This window comes from Aotus nancymaae, unplaced genomic scaffold (genome assembly GCF_030222135.1).
Source record: "Aotus nancymaae isolate 86718 unplaced genomic scaffold, 86718_ANA_hifiasm-v0.15.2.pri h1tg000062l, whole genome shotgun sequence".
Lineage (NCBI taxonomy): Eukaryota > Metazoa > Chordata > Mammalia > Primates > Aotidae > Aotus > Aotus nancymaae.
The window spans coordinates 41073114-41093423 of record NW_026988476.1 but is presented as its reverse complement, the minus strand read 5'-3'; the positions used below and the strand labels follow the sequence as shown (position 1 = coordinate 41093423).

General features: G+C 40.4%; 1 protein-coding gene across 1 annotated transcript in view; it reads right to left on the bottom strand.

The window, feature by feature from the left end:
• Window positions 1-1890: 1890 nt before the first annotated feature.
• Window positions 1891-20310, bottom strand: part of TMOD2 (tropomodulin 2) — a 59124-nt gene continuing 40704 nt past the window's right edge. Inside the window, exons 8-10 of the mRNA XM_012442327.2 lie at window positions 19380-19523; window positions 12124-12268; window positions 1891-9871 (exon numbers count right to left, since the gene is read on the bottom strand). Of these exons, the coding sequence (XP_012297750.1) occupies window positions 9837-9871; window positions 12124-12268; window positions 19380-19523 (324 nt within the window). The 3' untranslated portion in view covers window positions 1891-9836. The remainder of the gene's footprint in view (window positions 9872-12123; window positions 12269-19379; window positions 19524-20310) is intronic.

Genomic DNA, 20310 nt, shown 5'->3' with positions numbered 1-20310 from the left:
AGGCAGAGCAAGTCCAAAGGAGGGAAACATGAGGAAAATCACCAGCGCCGAGCTAATGAGAAGGTGGGTCAGGAATAACACCTGTATCAGTTCTTTTATTTGTATTCAGTTCTTGGAGTGATGGGGTAGGCCCTGTCTGCTAGAAGGGAATGGTCAGTAGATATTTAAAAATGAGTAAGATTCATTCAATCCTGTTTAAATTCTTGACATTGTTGGCATAAAATGGAGAGCTTTGTTAGTCTTAATATCCATGTGATACAGGAGTGCTGGGAAGGGAAGAGTGTGGCCCTTTTAAATGATCTGGAAGGGAGTGCTGGGAAGGGAAGTGCTGGGCAGAGGAGGGTGTGGTCCCTGGCTAGACCTCCAACCCCACGACCAAGGTGAGGACAGGCACTCCTGCCTTCCCACCCAAATGTTGCATTTCCCAAGATCACCCTGGCCCACCATGCCGCCATCCTGGGCCCATAAAAACCTGAGACCCTAGCAAGGCAGAGACAGAGGCATCTGGACTTGGAGAGGAGAGGGAGGGTGGAAGAAGACACAAGCACCTGGACATAGAGAGGACGCTGAGGAGAGCAAGTTGGTAGAAGAGCACACCGACAGATGCCCGGCAGGCCAGCAGGCCACCACTGGTGGGATGAAGAGGAGTTTGGCCAGGGCAGTTGGAGGAGAGCCGGTGGAGCAGCCCAACTCCAAGGGAAAACTATCTCCCTTCTAGCTCCCCAATCTGTGGAGAGCTCCTTCCACTCAATAAAACTTTGCACTTATCAAGCCCACATGTGTTCCAATTCTTCCAGTACACCAAGGCAAGAACCAGGATACAGAAATCCTTCTGTCCTTGAGGCAAGGGAGAGGTTCTAACTGAGTTGGTTAATACAAGCCGCCTATAGGCGGCAAACTAAGAGAGCACCCTGTAACACATGCCCACTGGGCTTCAGCAGTAAACATTCACCCCTAGACATTGCCTGGGGTCAAAACCCCATAGCCTCCCCGTCTGTGTGCTTCCCTAGAGGTTTGAGCAGCCGGGCACTCAGGGACAAGGAAACGTTTCCCGTTTCACATGGATGTTTATTTAGGTTAGATTTTAGAAATTCTAAGTGCCTTCTATATCCTGGGCACTGTTCTAAGTGTTTTTACACATTAATCTGCACACTAGTACTACTGCGTATAATGCTATAATTGTTCCTGTTTTACAGAGGAAGAAGCTGGGGCTTGGTAATTTGCACAAGTTCACGTAACTAATGAAAGTGAGATTTGAACCAGGCAAGTATGACCCCAGGGTGCACACTTGTAACTATTCATTAACCCCAATAGGCTAAAAGGGAACATCTTTTAAGCAAAATAATTAGTATACTTCCTTGTGCAAGACAAGGTATGAAACAGCAAATACAGAAATTAGACACTGGCCCTTTAGCCTTCTCAGTTGAACCTTATCAGCCTAAACTGAGAAATCCAAGGGTCAAAGAGTTGGGACAGAGTTCAGCAGAAGGGGAGGAAGAACAGTTTTCCTGTTTTTCCAGGGTCAAACCTTTACAAAACATAACTTCATTTTTAGTATTCAGTATTACAAATTATAAGAAGAGCTTTAAAAAGAATAATAATGTAAATCCAAAGTTAGTAAAAAAAATTCAGGGTAAAATAGTTGATCTGTTTGGGCTTTCTGTGTTCCTGTTCTCATTCATTCTAACAAATTTTTAACTGTTTAGCCAAATGTGTACATTTCTGTGTGATAACAAGTTATTTACATCTGTTATGGCTACTTGTGGTTGTCTATTTCTTCATAAAAGCGCATTTTATAGTTCTTTCTGCAAATATGCTTATCTAAGAACATGATGCCAAACATTTGTTTTAGAGAGAATCTATCTAAAAATTAACCATATAAAACCAGTCTTTACTTTTACTTTGAAAGGAAAGTTTATTAATTCCCAATATTGTTTACATTTTCATTTTGAAATATCATTCCTGACACAAATAGATACATTATATCTTTGAAAGCAGAAAGATCTTAATTAAAACAGTTTACATTTACCTTAGCAATAAGTCTGGCTGGCTAATTTTAAAGGATTAAAAATTGCACCTATTTGGGCCAACTCGGGTCCTGAATAATTATCAGGGTAAAAGTATAATATTATTTCAAACTTCATACATTTTGCTTTATCACACATTTACTTTCCACACAAAGTTCAACTTCACATTTAATAAGCAAATTAGTCTTTAATTCCCTAATGAATATACTAGTCTTGATTTGATTGAACTTTCAAATGAAAATAAAACTAACCGGAGTTTTCAATAACTGCTTAGCCCAATAAATGTTGCCAATAGAAGTTTAAGCAGTTGTTTAAACAATTTACAAGTATTATTTCCTTTGTTCTCTTCAATACAACACAGAGACACATAAAGTCACACATTACAGGCATCTGCACTGGTAAAATGTTACAGATTAGTGGCATGCAGGTACTTTACATTTTTAAGTGCAGTGAAAAATGCTGCTTATTTATTTTCCTTCAATAGACGAAACTGAAACTAAGATAAAGGCTTAATTAAAATATAATTATTCCATGTATATAAGGGTTTTTGTTTTTAAACCAAAGTGGGAGAGCTAAGAATTTTAGGTCAGAATAACTTCTTTCTTAACTGAAGATTGTCACTGGCAACATTTGGTACTAAAATAAAATTTCCTCCAAAAGCATATTTCCTATTGATGTTATTTCACCATATGGTCGATTCCTATCTACTCACAGTCAAATTACCGAAAGGAAGTTTTAAATCCTGGGCCAGCCTCACTCAATTGCACAGTATACTTTTGATTGGATTTTCTCTGTTTCCCAGTTAATATATGCTCAGAAACACACACACATACACACACACACACACACAAACACACACACACTTTAAATAAGAGCCTACAAAAAAAATGCTGTGTTTACTGTGCTCGGTTTCTTTGCCTTCCCTCCTCTCCTTCCCCACTGGTTCTGAGGAGCAAGATAGTATATATTTAATTTTATTTATTATTATTATTTTTGAAATGCAGTTTCGCTCTTGTTGCCTAGGTTGGAGTGCAGTGGCATGATCTCGGCTCACTGTAACATCTGCCTTCCAGGTTCAAGCGATTCTCCTGCTTCAGTCTCCTGAATAGCTGGGATTACAGGTGCCTGCTATCACACCCAGCTAATTTTTGTATTTTTAGTAGACATTGGGTTTCACCATGTTGGCCAGGCTGGTCTTGAACTCCTGACCTCAGGTGATCCACCTGTCTTGGCCTCCCAAAGTGCTGGGATTATAGGCATGAGCCATCACGCGCGGCCTAAATAGTATATATTTTAAAATATCCTTTCATAAAATGCTGCTCATCCAGAAGTATTTTAAAGACAGTAAAGAACTGGCTGTGGCATAGTCAGACCTCCTCTGAACAAAGCCTCCTGGAGAGAAACGGAACTGCAGAGGAGGCATTACTCACCCATGTTCAGAGGCAATGGAAATGATTTAGAATCACAGGCTTGTCGCGTATTGGAGCGGAAGGGACTTTAGGGAACAATGAATCCACTCACTTCATTTTACAGATGAAATGAAGTCAAGATAGATGGAGAGTCTTGCCCAAAGTGACATACAGCTGGCATCCAAATTAGTATTGTTTCCCCAAAATATCACACGGTGGCAAAGGGAGCATAACTCTGTGGGGCTGGACGACAGCTAAATTCAAGCAACATTTGTTCATTAAGCACCTACTATGTACAAGGCACCTTATGAGATGGTACTGAAGATACAAAGATGGATGAGACACAGTCCTGCTTCCAAGAGCTTATGAAAGTCCTTGGAGGCCATGCTTCAAAACCTGTCTTAGCAGAAATACCTCTGAGCAGGGCTAAGGTTGCTGGTGATAACAAGGCAGCTGCTGCCCTGGAGAGCTGATCTCAAAACAGGCGGCACTTTCTCCCCTTCACAATCTATCAGAACTAGTGCCTGTTACTCAGTTGCTAGGCACGAAAATTCTTGAAGCCCTAAGGACACTCTTTTCTTCTCAGCCTCCAGTCATAGCTGAAGTCTTAGCCTCTCCCACACGCAGCAGTGACAGGAGGGCAGTAGCGCCCCAGATCCTCCCCTCAATTCTTAGTCAACTGTTTGCTTTGTCCCTTGTGCCCATCCTAGGCCCTCTGCAAGGATTCTGACGATTTCCCAAGGTACTGTCAAAGTGACCCAGGAAAATGTCCTACCATATACATCACTGTATCTAACTTGCACCGCCCCATGAACCACCTCTCCCAGCGCTATGTGGGAGCTGAAATAATTGCAGTCCCCAATGACACACCTATGCCTCAATTACCCATACTCCAAAAGATGAGGAAGATGTAATTGTCGGTCAGAATAAAACTGATTCAAGAGGCAGTGGGAAACAGCAATTTGATAACAAAACTGATCTCTCACATTTGTACAGTGCTTTCCAGTATATATAGTGTGTTTATCCAATTATCTCATAATATTCTTACAATTCTGTGAGGTAGTTAGTGAAGATATTATTCCCATTTTATAGCTGAAGAACTTGAGGCTTTGAGAGACCAAGTGGTTTGCCCAAAGTTACCCAGCTAAAGAAGTGTGGAGCCAAGTGTCCAGGTTTCTTGACTCCAAATCCAGTGCTCTTTCCCCTATATTGTCTATAATTGGCAGGCAATTAAATGAATTGCCCATGATCATATACCTGCTAAGTGTTGGTGATGGGATAAGGATTCAGTCTCCAAATCTGTTAGTACGGTGCCCCTTCACCATACCAACTAGCTGGGCCAATGTGCTCAGAATGACTACCATGGAAGAGATCAGAGGAAAATCTAGTTAGTTACTCTTTTCTATGTCTATGTGGTCAGCTCTTTCCTTCACCCTCCCCCAAGTCAATAATGTATCCCAACCGGCAAACCTCTAAAACATGGACTGTTCCTAGAACAGAACCCAGAGTCAGGCTACAAATTTACAACTTGCAACTCGTCTTCCATTGGTCTACTGATTATTCAATCATTGCTGTTAGAGACAGATGGGAAAGAGGTAAGCTGAGCAAATCTCAGTTCTGCCATTAAACAAATGTAAACCTTTAATTTCCATCCTCCTTCCCCACCTCGGTCAGCTCTTCAACTTCTTAACTCCTGAACTACAGAGTAAAATACACTCTGATCTAGTGCTGGGGAGCAAGAAAGCAGTGAATAATATCCTTGAAGTTCTTAGCACTTTTCTCTGGCCAGTTTATTACAACAGGAGGCCCTATCGTGTGATTTTCATCCAGTGGGCTCAGTGGGATGCTTCCAAGCACTCCCACACCTTTCATTTGTGTGCGTTTCAGTACTTTAGCTTTAGGATTGGTTGAGTAGCAGAGATATTTGAGATGAAAGCAATAAGGGGGGGTAAAGGGAAGCTGCCAGTGGAAGGCAGAGCTAGGACTTTTCCTCTTAGTTCTCTGCTCATTAAAATTAAAACACCTATTATTGCATTGCTAGTGGAAGAGGGGAAGGAAGCTTCAGGGTCATGACTTAAAACCTGACTCCAGAAACAGTTCTACTGAATACAGGTAACATAGCATAGAACCTAGTGTTCTCAACTTCCCACCCTCTGCCCACTTTTGCTGATGCTATAAATACTTGAATTAAACATGGGATGCTCTTTGTAAAAAAGGCACTCAGTCTACTCCCCAACCCCAGACACACATATACAATTACATTAGTCCAGAATTTTTATACTTCCTGTCTCCTTCATAGTGCCTAGGAGAGGGCTGAGTACATCACATCTGTGAACAAGGAAATATCTGCACATGTGTTTGTAAATTCCAAAGGGCTATCTTACACTTAAAGCATGCTGATGCTTAATATTGGTTTTAAGAGTTTTCAGTTTGAGCATCTGAAACGTTCTCATGGCAGCTATTCGGAGAACATTGGTTTCCCTAATGCTAGTGCCCTGTCAGGGGCCATGTTTCTGTTGGAAGAGAAGCACCTGTTCTGTTGGGCTGGTGTGCCAGTCTTCCCTTACAGAAATTGGTTTGAGGAGTACAGGCACTGGGATGATCTCTAAGTTTTTAAATGAGTATGGGCTTTCATTATAAGATGAACTGCCTGCCCCTCCAGGTTGTTAATCTTCTAACCTGGGCCTGCAATAACTTGGACAGGGATGAGGGAAGCAGGTCTGGGAGATGGCAGCTCCCTCCAATCAATTTTCCAGATGAAGCCAAATACCTCATTACAGTATTTGATGATCTTTATGTACAAAATATTTATATACAATGTGCCCTACAAAGATGGAAGAAAGGGGCTTAATCATGTCGATGAGGATGGAATGTTCAATACATTAGGCAAATGGATAGATTTGGTGCTAGAACAACTAAATGATTTCTAGGCTTCTAATATTTATTTCCTAAGAGTTATCCTTTACATAGCTATAAAATGTGGTGGTTGGTAACGTAAACTACAAACTCTAGGGAGTAATTTCATATTTAACTTGGGCCTGCAGCAATTCTAAAAAGGACAAGGGAAGAGGACTGTGGAGAGAGCATCTCCCTTCAATCAGTTATCCAGATGTAGCCAAATACCTAGTTAGATATTTGACAATACACACTACACACACACACACACACACACACACACACACACACACACACAGACGACACTTATTTATATTATATACTCTGAAGATGAAAGAAACTAAGTCTTTAACCATGCTGATGAGGATGAAAGAGCTTCCAGTTATACACTATAAGCAGATGGGGAGCTGCAGTGCTGAACTAATCACATGATTTCTAGACTTCTAAAGTTAATCTCCTAAAAGTCATCTACGTATGCCATGATTGATGTTGGTGATATAAGCCCACAAGTCCAGGTGAATGATTTTACACTTAAAGTGGACCTGCATAACTCTAGAAGGGGGAGGGAGATAGGCCTGGGGAGAAGTTATCTCCCTTCAAACAGTTATCCAGGTAATGCCAAATATCTCGACATAGTATCTGGCAAAACAAATACATAGAAAAATATTTTATATACATTATGCCCCATCACAATGGATAGCAAAGGATTAACTGTGCCCATGATCATGAAAGAGCTACCACTTCCACACTTTGGGCAGACAGGGAGATGAAGTCCTAGGCTAATTAAATGATGAATATGGTCCTCAAATGTATGATTTTCTAAGGGTTATCATCAATATGTGCATACTCATGGAAATGTCACCTTTCAAGCCATTCTAAAACACAGGTAATAATAAAACAAACTGATTAGTAATAAACATTTGATTTCATAGACTGTTCCATGGCAACCCAACTATTTTATAAGCTAAAAACAGTGCTGTATTTTTGATAATGTCCCATTATCTTACTTTAATACTATCAACAACTGCTTGTACAAAAGAAACGGCCATGATTGAATTCTGATTTTTTTTTTTTTCTTGCTTTCTGCCAGAGTTTGCCAACAACTGCTTTAGCCCCCAGTCCACAGCACTGTGGGGCTGCAAGGAACGCTCTGTAAGGTCCAGGATTTTAAGGGTGAAGGCAAGAAAGAGAGTGAGAACAGAAAGGAAAAAGGCTTACTTGGACAGGCAGGTCAGGGACTCAGCACTTAAATAGATTTATATCAAATCCAAAGAGGAGAAAAGACACCTAAGATAAATGTTCTTCCCTTTGGCAACATGGTAAGCAAAACATATGTGTAAAAAAAAATTTATAATTTCACTCAGTGGTGTACTGATGAATGTTTATCAACAAGCAATATAGAGGGGGAGAAAGCCCTAATTTCTTACATATTGCTAACTTCTGTGGTATAAATGTTTCCACTATGGCCAATTTCAAGCCACTGTAATACCAAGAAGGTAGTGAACATGGAGTTGAGAGGAGATCTTCAGTAGCATACTATTAGGTAGTATTTCTACATACATACCTTCTAGATGTAAATAATCTTAAGAGCTTAGAAAATAGTAAAATGTAAGATTTTTGAGTACAGTATTTGTTACTTTTGTTCTTAATATAATTCTTTCAACTGTAAGTACACATCATTTAATTTTAAATACTGACTGTACTGAACAACCAGTTTGCAAAATTCTTGAAAATATAACAATTGGCAAGCCTGTACAAGTTGACTCCAACACATCTCACCTAAATGGGTGAAAAGGAAGGAAAAATCAGACTGAAAACTATAAAACAGTATTTACTATGTTTTTTAAATAGACAGGAAGATGAAGTCATAAACTAATTAAAAGATTTTTAGTGGTCAAATGTGTTAGAATATTTTGCTTAATGTGTCCTCAAAAATTAAAAAATTCTCAAGAAAATGAGATGTTTCAAAGGACTTCAGAGACACAGATGTGGTAATTATAATACAAGTAAATGTCCAATTTTACAAAGGCTATCTTAAACAGATTCGATGTATTTTACAAGCTAAACAGAATAATATACTAATTATTTCCCATTCACTTGTTTTATTGCTATGAGGCAACTCAAGAACACTCAATTACTAAACAAATTCTGGAATTTGTTTAGCAACAAATTACAGAGAAAAGAAGAAAAAAGGACAACGAATTGGAAGGGAGGGGAGAAAGGAGGAATAGAGGGTGAGTTGCCTTGGGCAGTGTCAGAATGTCACCAATCACAACTTCAGGCACTGACAGTTAACAGAGGGATAAGCTTGAGCCAAAGGCTGCAGTCACCTGCTTCCTTAGTTTAGCATTGCACTGTTACACCACTGCATCAAAAGATAAATGCATGCTACAATGCAACCATCTCAGTTGTACTTACACAGGCTTTGTTCTTGAGATGACATCATCTGGATAAATGATAATTCACATTTTTCTCCTGATGTTTGCAAATGGCTGGATGGATCGTGCCATGCGGACATAAATCTAGATAATTAACCTGAATATTCATATTTCATCCTGTGATCTTGTTACACTAAAGGTAAAGCAATAAAAATGTTTCTAAAATTTGCTCAAACAAATCCAATCATGTGCATCAGACAACCTTAAGACACAATTATTATTGTTTTATTCAGGAATGTACTGTTTTAAAAGCCTCTCTCTTACTAAAATTTAGAAAATTTCTATCACATTTGAAAAACTTTAAAATAGCTTTGTAAATAGTTATCCTTTAAAGCCATGTTAATGATTCAATTATGTTGAATAGTCAGTAAAAGTAAGTGTGCTAATTCATTTTGCTACATGAGTCTGGCTTGAAGCTACATTTGTGGGGTAATAAATAGGCTTCTTTGCTAATACTGTGTTAAAGTGTCATAATGTTGTCTTGCTTTATGCAGATGACACTACTGATCTCCAATCAACAGAGCATGTGCATTTACTGATTTTTCTGGAAGTAAGAGAGGATTTGTGCTAAGTTGGTCACATTTTCACACCCAGTGAAAGATTGGCAATACTAACTTCTTATGTGGTCAGCAGAACACTTCTGATGTATTTAGCCTAACTCAAAGCTATGCATGTAAACAGAGATAGGCCTCTATCATAATCACAGTTACAAACACATATTATACACTAAATTCCTTTCAGTGATTAAAAAACAAAGCTCATGTAAGAAAGCAAGACAACCCAATAAGAAAGTGGTTAAATTCATTTTCCAAGTTGTCATTCTCTAAAATCTGCATCAGTCCATTTCTCAAGTTGCCAGAAGTGCCCATGAGCAAATAAAACAATTGTATATATTACAAAATCCAAGATAAATAAGTAGTGCTAAAAAAGAATAACAATTAAATTATTAGTTACGTGGTTAACGGAAATAAACGAACTTTGATAAAATGGTCCTGATGGGGAAGAAGAAGAGTTTTTGTTTTTCAATGGCCACACGACGGTGAAACTTCACTTCTCCCTGAGGAAGTTTACCTTCGGTCTGCTTCAACTCTCTTCTTACGAACTAGGTAAGAAAGAAAGGAATAAAAAGACAAATTGAAGAAATATTCCTTAAATTCCAGATAAACAATATTAATCACACAAAATGACAATCTCACATACTTGAGAATACAGTTATCTTAAATTTTAATACTCAACTAACCATGACAATGAATGGAAATGATAAATAATCTAGTGTCTGGTGGAATTTACATTTAAATACAGATATGTCTGATAGTTGGGAACTTGAGTGTTAGAACCTTCCCATTTCTATGGGGTAGAAATTCCAGAAGAGACACATGAAACAGTGCACTCTGACGTGTTTTCATGGTCGTTTATCCATGGCATTTGCAACTCCGTCACCAACTAGCTTTAACTAACTCTTTAGATTAACACAACCAATCTTTTAATTCTGATTATGGGTTGAAGTCTGGAAGGAGCTGCAAATAGTTCAAAGTTTCAAAAAGTCTTCTAAATAAAAACTCCTAAGTATCAACCTACAAGGAAGGTGTGATTCAGATGGCAAGCAAACTCAGAGATTAATGTTCTTTTAACCTGGTATTTAGGATCAAAGAAGGTACTCAGACTGCCTGTTTCCCAGTTCCTGCAACCCTCTTCTTCCACCTTTTACTTCCTCAACTGCGGGCTGTCCTGGTTACTGGGAAGAGGGCTACTAGAACCTTCCTGGATTTGACTAAAAGGTGCCCTGGCTGTGGCCTTGCTCTAACTCTCCACTTTAAATAGCCCAGCCTAATCCTGCCTAGGCTGTGGGAAATTTGACAAAAGCTCTTGCCCACAGTTGCTGCTACTTGGTTGTAGGCTGCCCTGTCCATTTCCTTCAGACCTCTCATTTTGTCTGTTTTTTTTTTTTTTTTTCTGAGACAGAGTCTTGTTCTTTCGCCAGGTTGGAGTGCAGTGGCATCATCTTGGCTCACTGCAACCTCTGTCTCCCGGATTCAAGTGATTCCCCTGCCTCAGCCTCCTGAGTCGCTGGGATTACAGGCGTGTGTCACCATGCCTGGCTACTTTTTTTTTTATTTTAGTAGAGATGGGGTTTCACCATGGCCAGGATGGTCTCCATCTCATGACCTCATGATCCGCCCGCCTTGGCCTCCCAAAGTCCTGGGATTACAGGCGTGAGCCACTGCACCCAGACGTTTTGCCTGTTTTTTCTTTGGTCTCTATGTTGTTCTATTGTGGACCCGGTGTGCTTTTCCTAGGTGCCTTCTGACAGCTGCCTCCACTCTTCCCCAAATCCCTATTTGCCTGTCTGCCCCTTGGCCTCACCCTGTGCTCCTCCCAGATAAGCACCGTCACATGTCCAGCCAGCCTCCTGATGCCACACACTGCACCTTGCCCGGGCCTCAGGGTCTTGGCAAAGCATGTCTGGACAAGGAATTGGATACTAATCTTTATTTGCCCCTTTGCAGTCTAACCTTGGCTTCTATCTTGCCCACTATCTGAGTCTTCCTTGAAGCCAGCACTGTACCTGGTGGAATACCTTGCCCAGTTCCTCTGTCCAAGATCTGGCATTCTAACCCTGAACCTCAAACTGGGGATTGAAGCCTGCTGTTGAATGACTGACCACTTGCCAATGGATGTCTGCTCCTGGATGTCTGCTCCTAGATATCCTTTTGCCAGGCTGCTCCAGGTGGCTGGGATATCCCCAGACCAAGCTTTCCCAGTTCCATTCTTCTGTGCTATGGTTGACCAGTACATGTTCCACCTCATCCTAACAGAAGAAATGCCAGGGATCCTCAGCAAAAAGTGGCCACAGGAGAAATTAAAGACAGGCTAACTGAAAAGGCAACTTGTTGAGTTTAAACTTCATAATGTAGCTCCATGTTTATATCATATACAAAGTGCCAAAGTATCAGACATATCCATATTTAGAACTAAGTACCAAAGCAGTCAGAAGTCAAACATAATTGGTAATCTCAGTGTCCTTGTGCCCATTTTCTGCTGCAGATAACAACAGAAGGTGATTACATGTAAGTAAAACAGAAGCAGATACATAAAATAAATCAAGCAAAAATGAAAGGTTGCCTGGAAAACAGAACAAACTTCTTTTTTTGAGAAAATGCTATAATGAAACTTAAATACTGTGAGGACCCCAAAGACTCCCATGACCATGTATTATAATAATGTGTTTTATATAAAGAAGTGAGTGACATCAGAGGCCAATGGAATGGCATCTGTGAGATGTTGCATCTGAAGTGGAGAAGTGAATGCTCATGCTCTTCTAATTGTTAGCAGCACATATTTTGGCTGAATTACCCAGGTCATTATTCTTTGTGATGGCAGCTGCCACCCTTGTTCGTGGCCCTTGCTTGGTAAACTGGTATCCAAACTTGAGGATCCTTGAATTCTCCTCCAGCATCTGGGCAATTTCCATCTCTACAGCTGTTCCCAACTGTTGCCTCTGGTTGCAGACGCAGACACATGCACAAGATGGCCAAGAAGGAAAAGGAAACAGTTACTTGCACAGGAAAAGGATGGCTACTTGCCAGACAAAAAGGCAAAGAGGCAAAGGTCTCAAACTGAAAGGGACAGTGTCACTTAAGATGATTTCTCTTACAGTCATTTGTGTCCTGCTCCTTGTCTAGAAGCAAAATCTAACAGATAGATAGCTGAGTTCACTGGTGTCCTATAGCTGAAAAAAACTAAGTAAATTGTTTATGAAGGAAAGGATAATTCCAGAATTAAAATGAAAGCAAAACTAATATTTGGTGTTTTGAATTCATCCCAGTATCTGTGGTTTATACAAAGGGTGTTTTAAAAATAATAAAACTATATTGTAGCAGCCAATCCAATTACTAAATTTTTATTTTATTTTTACTTTTTATCTTGGGAATTCTTATTTACTTATTGTGACAAAATATACATAAAATGTTTCCATTTCAAAGTGTACAATTCAGTGGCATTTAGTACAATCATGATGTTGTACAACCATTACCATTACCATTATTCATTTCCAGTACTTTTTCTTCTTTTTTGTAAAATGTTTTTATTTATTTATTTAAGAGATGGGGTTTCACCATGTTGGCCAGGCTGGTCTCGAACTCCTGACCTCATGTGATCCACCCACCTTGGCCTCCCAAAGTGCTAGGATTACAGGTGTGAGCCACCACACCCAGCCTAAAATGTTTTTATGTTTGACTTTTGTGGATACATAGGTATATAATATTTATGGGGTACATGAGATATTTTGACCAGGCATTCAATGCATAATAATCACATCAGAGTAAATGGGGTATCCATCACTTCAAACATTTATCCTTTCTTTGTGTTACAATTAATCTACAATAATTCTACTCTTTTATTTTAAAATGCACAATAAATTATTATTGATTGTAATCACCCTGTTGTGCTATGAAATATAATTTTTAAATTCTGGGATCCATACCCAAAAATAATTAAAGATCTCAACCTATGGGCTGTTGTCTCTCAGCAGAATCTCATTAGGCAATTCTGGGCAGGCTTTATTGTGATTTGAACCATATAAACGTTTGGATGAATCAGCAAACTCTGAAGGGGGTTGTTGGGCTACAAAAAAATCTCCAAGTTTTTTAAGTTGTTGGGAAAAGGTTTGTTTGTTTGAGACATAAACCAATGAAAAAATAGAGGTTTTTTTTTTTTTTTTTTTTTTCCAATAGGGAGGCTGGGCATAGTGGCTCCGACCTGTAATACCAGCATTTTGGGAGGCTGAGGCAGATGGACCACTTGAGGTCAAGAGTTTGAGACCAGCCCGGGCAACATGACGAAACTCTGTTTCTACTAAAAATATAAAAAATTAGCTGGGCATGGTGGTAAGCATCTGTAGTCCCGGATACTCGGGAGGCTGAGGCAGGAGAATCGCTTGAACCCGGGAGGCAGAGGTTGCAGTGAGCCAAGATCGCACCACTGCACTCCTGCCTGGGTGACACAGTGAGACTCTGTCTCAAAAAACAAAAACAAAAACAAATAGGGGCATGTAAATATGCGAATTTAAAATTTAATTTAAGGGACAAAGTATATGTTTTCATAACATAGTCATTACATTTTAAAATATAAGGCCAGGCACAGTGGCTCATACTTTGGGATTAGTCCCAAAGTAATCCCAGCACTTTGGGAGACCAAGGCAGGCAGATCACGAGGTCAGGCGTTCAAAACCAGCCTGGCCAATATGGCGAAACCCTGTCTCTACTAAAAATACAAAAATAGCCAGGTGTGGTGGCAGGTGCCTGTTGTCCCAGCTACTCAGAAGGCTAAGGCAGAAGAATCACTTGAATCCAGGAGGTAGAGGTTGCAGTGAGCTGAGATTGCACCACTGCACTCAGCCGGGGCAACAAGAGTGAAACTCTGTGTCCAAAAAAAAAAAAAAAAATGTAAAATTAGCCAGGGATGGTGCGCCTGTAATCTCAGCTGCTCAGGAGGCTGAGGCAGGAGAATCGCGGAGGTTGCAGTAAGCCGAGATCACGCCATTGCACTCTAGCCTGTGTGACAAGAGCAAAATTCCACCTCAAAAAAAAAAAAAAAAAAAAAGATAGAGATCCAATTTAATTTTCTTTCAAAATGCTAGCAAATTGTTCTACCATCTTTTATTTCATTCTTCTCTGATTTGAATCTGCTTTATTGCTCTACTAGTCTATTTCTGTGCCAGTACCACACAATCCTGATTACTCTGTAACAAGTTAAAAACATACACCTTTTAAATTTGGAAAATTTAACTATGGAATAGGTAGAGAAGAAAAGTTTATGGAGGAACTCTTGTGTCCCAAGCAAGTTGTAAGGCTTATCTCTTTGCTTCTCTCTTTCTTGTCATCCAGCAACCCCTCAAATGAGTCTCTCCTTGGGAACTTAACACAATGTGATATTTCCAGTTAGACAATAATAATTACGGGCCTCCACCATGTAGAGATTAACGCTCTAAGCATTATGGGTCCATGGGAAGGAATGGCAGCAAAAAAGTAAGAGATGCTGACCTCAGAGTTTCATGAGCAACCTTTGGCAAATGACATAGTTTAGAACAGTGGGACTGTATCAAGGAATGAGCCCTGAGCTAAGGTTATGGCTGCCACCACTATGGCTTGTGCCCCTGGAGCATTTGAGTCCTGGACTTAGGTAACTTGCAGTGTTAATGCAATGGTCAAAAGTTACCCCAAATTACCTGTATTCCCAAGTACCTGAGTTCCTCTTCTCCAAGTAGCTGGCTATTTTCCCAGTAGTTTAAATTCTGCTCAGCATCCTTATAGCTGCTTTGTTTTGCAATAAAAGGCAAATCCACACTTATTTCTCCTTGATTTGAATGTTCTATTTATATAGACATCAACTGTACTTTATTTAGGGTTTTTTCTATTTTGTAATGAATCTTAGATGACATTCTGGCAAAGTAGTAAAAACAGAAACACCATCTCTGCTTTTATGCTAACTTAAACCATTAATATAATCTAGTATCAGAAATAGGAAATATTAATAATAGAATAACAGCTTTTAGGTTTTTTTCAGGGGGAGGAAGGAGATGCTAATAGCTACGTAAAGGACTTAGAAGCTGAAGAAAATTATACCAGGGGCATATAAAAAGAGGGGAAAAAGTAACATAATACAGACTATGTTTCTTCCTCAGCCTGCATCATTTTTTGGATTTGAGGTCTTCTGTGTTACAAAAACCCAGGACAATAGATGGGCATCAAAACTTCTTACAATTTGGATATATTTTCTTTATATATATTTAAGGTATCTAACTATTTAGTATATTAAGTTATATAACTTGTATTATATTATATATATATTTTAAAGATGAGGTCTTGCTATGTTGCCCAGGCTGGACTCGAATGCCTGGGCTCAAGCGATTCTCCTGCCTCAGCTTCTTAAGTAGCTGGACCAGAGGCCCAGGCTCTTTTTATATTTTAAGTCACCAAACACCAAGGGGGAAGAACAGAAACAAAAGTTTGAGCATATCTTTAAATCACCTTCTGTTTTTTTCTAAGTGACCTCTTTTATCTACTTAAATTTATTTAGCAGTGCCCCATCTGTTTTTTAATATGCATCATTGACTATTCTTCCCATGGGGTACCTGATTAAATCACTGCATATTGACCTGGAGCCTAGCCACAGCAGCCTGCCCCCAGTGGTGAATTCTCAGCAGGCCTTCGTTTTGGTGCAGGTGCCTATTGCTGTGCTGTTAAATTGGTCTTGGCTTATTTTATTTCAAACTCTTCATTAGATAGGTAAGGAAACTTAGGTTACTTCTAACAGTCTATGAGTCAATGAACACAATTTGGATGTAAGACAAGTTTTGACCCTGAATTTCCTCATTTCTCAAATAAAGCAAATAATTTTTTTCTAATTACTCTAGAAAATCTTTTTTCAAGAGAGAGAGGCAGAGCGAGAGAGAGTGTGTGTGTGTATGTGTGAATAGACAGGATCTAGCTCTGTTGTCCAAGCTGGAATGCAGTGACGCATCCATAATTGACTGCAACTTGGAACTCCTGGGCTCAAGTGATCCTCCTGTCTCATCCTCAAAATGCACTGGGATTACAGGTGTGAGCCACCACACCCAGCCTCTCTAGAAAATCTTAATCCTCCTTGTCATATACAAATAAAGAGAAGCCAGGCTGGGCATTGTGGGGCTCATACCTGTATTCCCAGCACTTTGAGAGGCTGAGGCAGGAGGATGGCTTGAGCCCAGGAGTTTGAGGCCAACTTGGAATATGGTGAGACCCTGTCTCTACAAAAAAATTTGAAATTTAGCTGGGCATGGTAGTGCGTGCCTGTAGTCCCAGCTACTCAGAAGGCTGAAGTGGAAGAATCACTTGAGGCAGGTAGGTAGAGACTGCAGTGAGGCCAGATTGTGTCATTGTACTCTAGTCTGTGCCACAGAATGAGATCTTGTTTCAAAACAAACAAACAAAAAGTAAGTAAATAAAAAGAAACAATTTCAGAAGCAAAATGAAAGACTAAAGTTGAAAAACTACACAAATCCATTCCTAGATGGTTGAGGAGGGGTGAGGAGGTTGATTTAGAGGGGATTTTAGGGAGCAAGTTCTTTGCTCTTTGTACTTCAGGTTTTTTGTTTTTTTTTTTAGATAGGGTCTCGCTCTGTCACCCAGGCTGCAGTGCAGTGGCGGGATCTTGGCTGACTGCAATCTCTGCCTCCTGGGTTCAAGTGATTCTCATGCCTCAGCCTCCCTAGTAACTGGGATTATAGGCATGTGCCACCACACCTGGGTAAATTTCGGATTTTTTGGCAGAGATGTGGTTTCACCATGTTGGCCAGGCTGGTCTCGAACTCCTGACCTCAGGTGATCTGCCTGCCTTGGCCTCCCAAAGTGCTGGGATTACAGGTTGTACTTTAGAGTCTTCTTTACATGCATTGTCAAAAGCTGCTCTATTCTAAGTTTTCACAATTCTAGCTCATTCTAGGCTCATTCTAACTCAATACTAGGCATAGAGTTACCAGGTTTAGCAAATAGAAATACAGGACAGCCTGTTAAGTATGACTTTCTGATAAAAAAAAGTAATTTTTTTTAGTATAGTATAAGGTATTCCAAATATTTGATGACACATGCTAAAATTTATACATCATTTATCTGAACACCAAATTTAACTATATTTTATGTGGCAACCTTAGCCAGGTGGTATCTTTGTAAGGAACTAGGGACACAGTATGGGATACTATTTCAGACAATGGCCTAAATCCATATAAAAAAATTAAACATATTTTGGAACAGGGTATCCACTTCTGTATTAGTTCCCCTGGAAATATTCACTAAGCACCCACTTAGCTTCCTCCTGATATGAGTCTATTCAACAAATATCCCTGAGTGATCACTTCATTTCATGCCCTTCACATTTCTCTCTGGCTTGTATCCTTACTCCCCCACACCCTGATTCCACTGCCTAATTTACTAGCAGCTGGACATACACCAGCACAGCACTGAACTTCACGGGTGTGCGGGGCCCTGTGTGGCACATCCCCTGGGGTGCTGCCTCCACATCTCTGTGTCTGGGGAAACTATTTTGGTGGTGCATCCCTTCTGGCAGAATGAGAATGAAAATCCTCCTGTCTCCTGGTAGGGTTTCCCTGCTCTCCTGGCAATGAGCGTTAGAAGTCCAGGGCCAGAGGGCCTGTCCTGAAACAGCCTGCTTGTCCTGGTTAGCAAAGACAGAGGGTAGAGCCTCCATGGGAACTGTTGGGGGTTTCCAGGCTTAGGCAATAGTCCTGGGTGGCCCTCTGCAGCTTTATCACATCTTGGAGGGTCTAGACCAGGAAATTTCCCAGAGATGGCCCCAGACATGTAAAGGATGCTCTGAGCAGTCACTTACCAACTGTCTCTCTCACCACTCCACAGGGGAATGGGTGCTCATACCAGAAGTCTCCTTGCTGTCTCCTTTCCAAGGCCCTTTCTTTTTAAGATACAGTGTCTGGAACACCATTACAGACCCTTTCCTGTGGCCAGAGGAGCAGGGCTCAGCATCATGGCCGATCACTGAGCGTTGCTGTCTGTGGGCAGGAGCCAGCTGAAGCCAGAAGAGCAACTCGGAAGGCAATGCAGGCTGATGCTGGGAAAAAGAGGTCACCAGGCAGGAAGACATGGCTCTAGGGAAAAGCACCTTGCTTCGGCTGCAGATGGGAATCTGAGAAAAGCTGTGGTCATGATCAATGAGATTGTGATCAGACCACAGTCTCATGGGTGTGGCCTACTACTCTAAGCCAGACCATCTTCTAGAAGGCTGAGTCCTTTAGGTAGGCTCTCTGCAGTCAGTATTAGATTGCAGGAGCCTGGGTCTGCTCTTTTGGTTCTAGAAGTCTTCAGCCAAGGAAAAGAAATCTGAATCTTTGGCCATGGCCACCCTGCTTTCTCTGTTAGCCACAGTCCCAGTGAGAGGCAAAAGTAAGGCTAGGATAGGACAGGTCTGAGATACATGCCAAAAGGCAACAATGATGGCTGAACAAAGCAGCAGTCAACATCTCTGCCACCACATCCTCTCTTTCTCCTCTGGAGCCTGACTAGCCTAGGGTTGCGAAGTAGATGGCTCTTTATGTCCTAGGCTGCCCCACTGTGCATTGTTTGATCAGTAACATGCTCTTCTGCACATCCTCCATGGGCCAGAAACAATTATGAAACTAGAGGAAATCTAATACATCAAATCGAGTCACACACAGAACCGTGTCTTTTTTTTTTTTGAGATGGAGTCTCGCGCTGTCACCTGGGCTGAAGTGCAGTTGTGCTATCTCGGCTCACCGCAGCCTCCGCCTCCCAGGTTCAAGCAATTCTCTGCCTCAGCCTCCCAAGTAGCTGGGATTACAGGCACCTGCTACCACAACCAGCTAATTTTTGTATTTTTTTTAGTAGACATGCGGTTTTACCATATTAGCCAGGCTGGTCTTGAACTCCTGACCTCGTGAACCACCCGCCTCACTCTCTCAAAGTGTTGGGAATACAGGCGTGAGCCACCGCACCCGGCCAGAACTGTGTCTTTTAACTCATTCCTTGTGGCATTTTCCCCTCTCTGTGAGTTAGCTTTGCCTGTCCTCTGGCCTTCCTTACCTGGTTGTCAATCTTGATCTCTGTCAAGGTGTCATTTTCTTTCAATGCCTCTACCAGGGCCAGGATCCCAGTTCCAGTGATAAAATTGGATTCTATGTTTAGGCTTGTCAAGGTCTTGTTTACTTTCAGCATGTCTGCAAAAGCCTTATGATGCAAAAAGAAAAAAACTTAGAATTAAGTTAAAATTTCTAAAGATTAATTTACTAAACCCCTTTCTCCCAAATTAAATACAGATGTTTTCTAGGGCTTAACGAAAATCTTCACTAAATCATACTTTCACCTCCAAGTAACAAAGATACAATTTAAAATCACAACTAAAATATTTTAGTCCCGCAGCCTAGACATAAATTTCACATATTTGCAAAAACTTTTTTTTTTTTTAAAAGAAATTGACATAAGAGTATGGATTTTTTTTTGTTACGTAGGGACATTAAAAAAAAACCCACTACTAACTGTTATCAGTGTCAATTTTTTAAGAAAACACATTTTAACATTAGAAAAAAAGTAGATAAGGACATAATCCCAGAATTACCCAGTTTTTTTCCTTTTAGTATGAATTGATTAAAAAAAAACTTTTTCATTGACTAGTGCTTGGGCACTATTGAATCATCTATAAATCAGAATTTTTAAAAGACAACTTTTAGAACAAAATCACCACTGAGTGTGGCAAACCCATAGGAGACTCCAGTTTGAAAGAGCAGACTGCACATGTGCCCCTTCCTGCTCTCTTTACTCCCAAATTCTCCCAGTGCCATGAACAAATAATTTTTGAGAGACTGGAATTCTCACAGTGCAAGAAAACAAAACAAAAGGTCATTTTCTTGAGAAACTGCTGAAATACAGAAAATGGAAAGATTGTCAGGTAAATTAGCACAAAGCAAGTTGTTGCCTGAGCTGCTAGAGACAGGTCCCATTTGAGGCAATTCCTTAA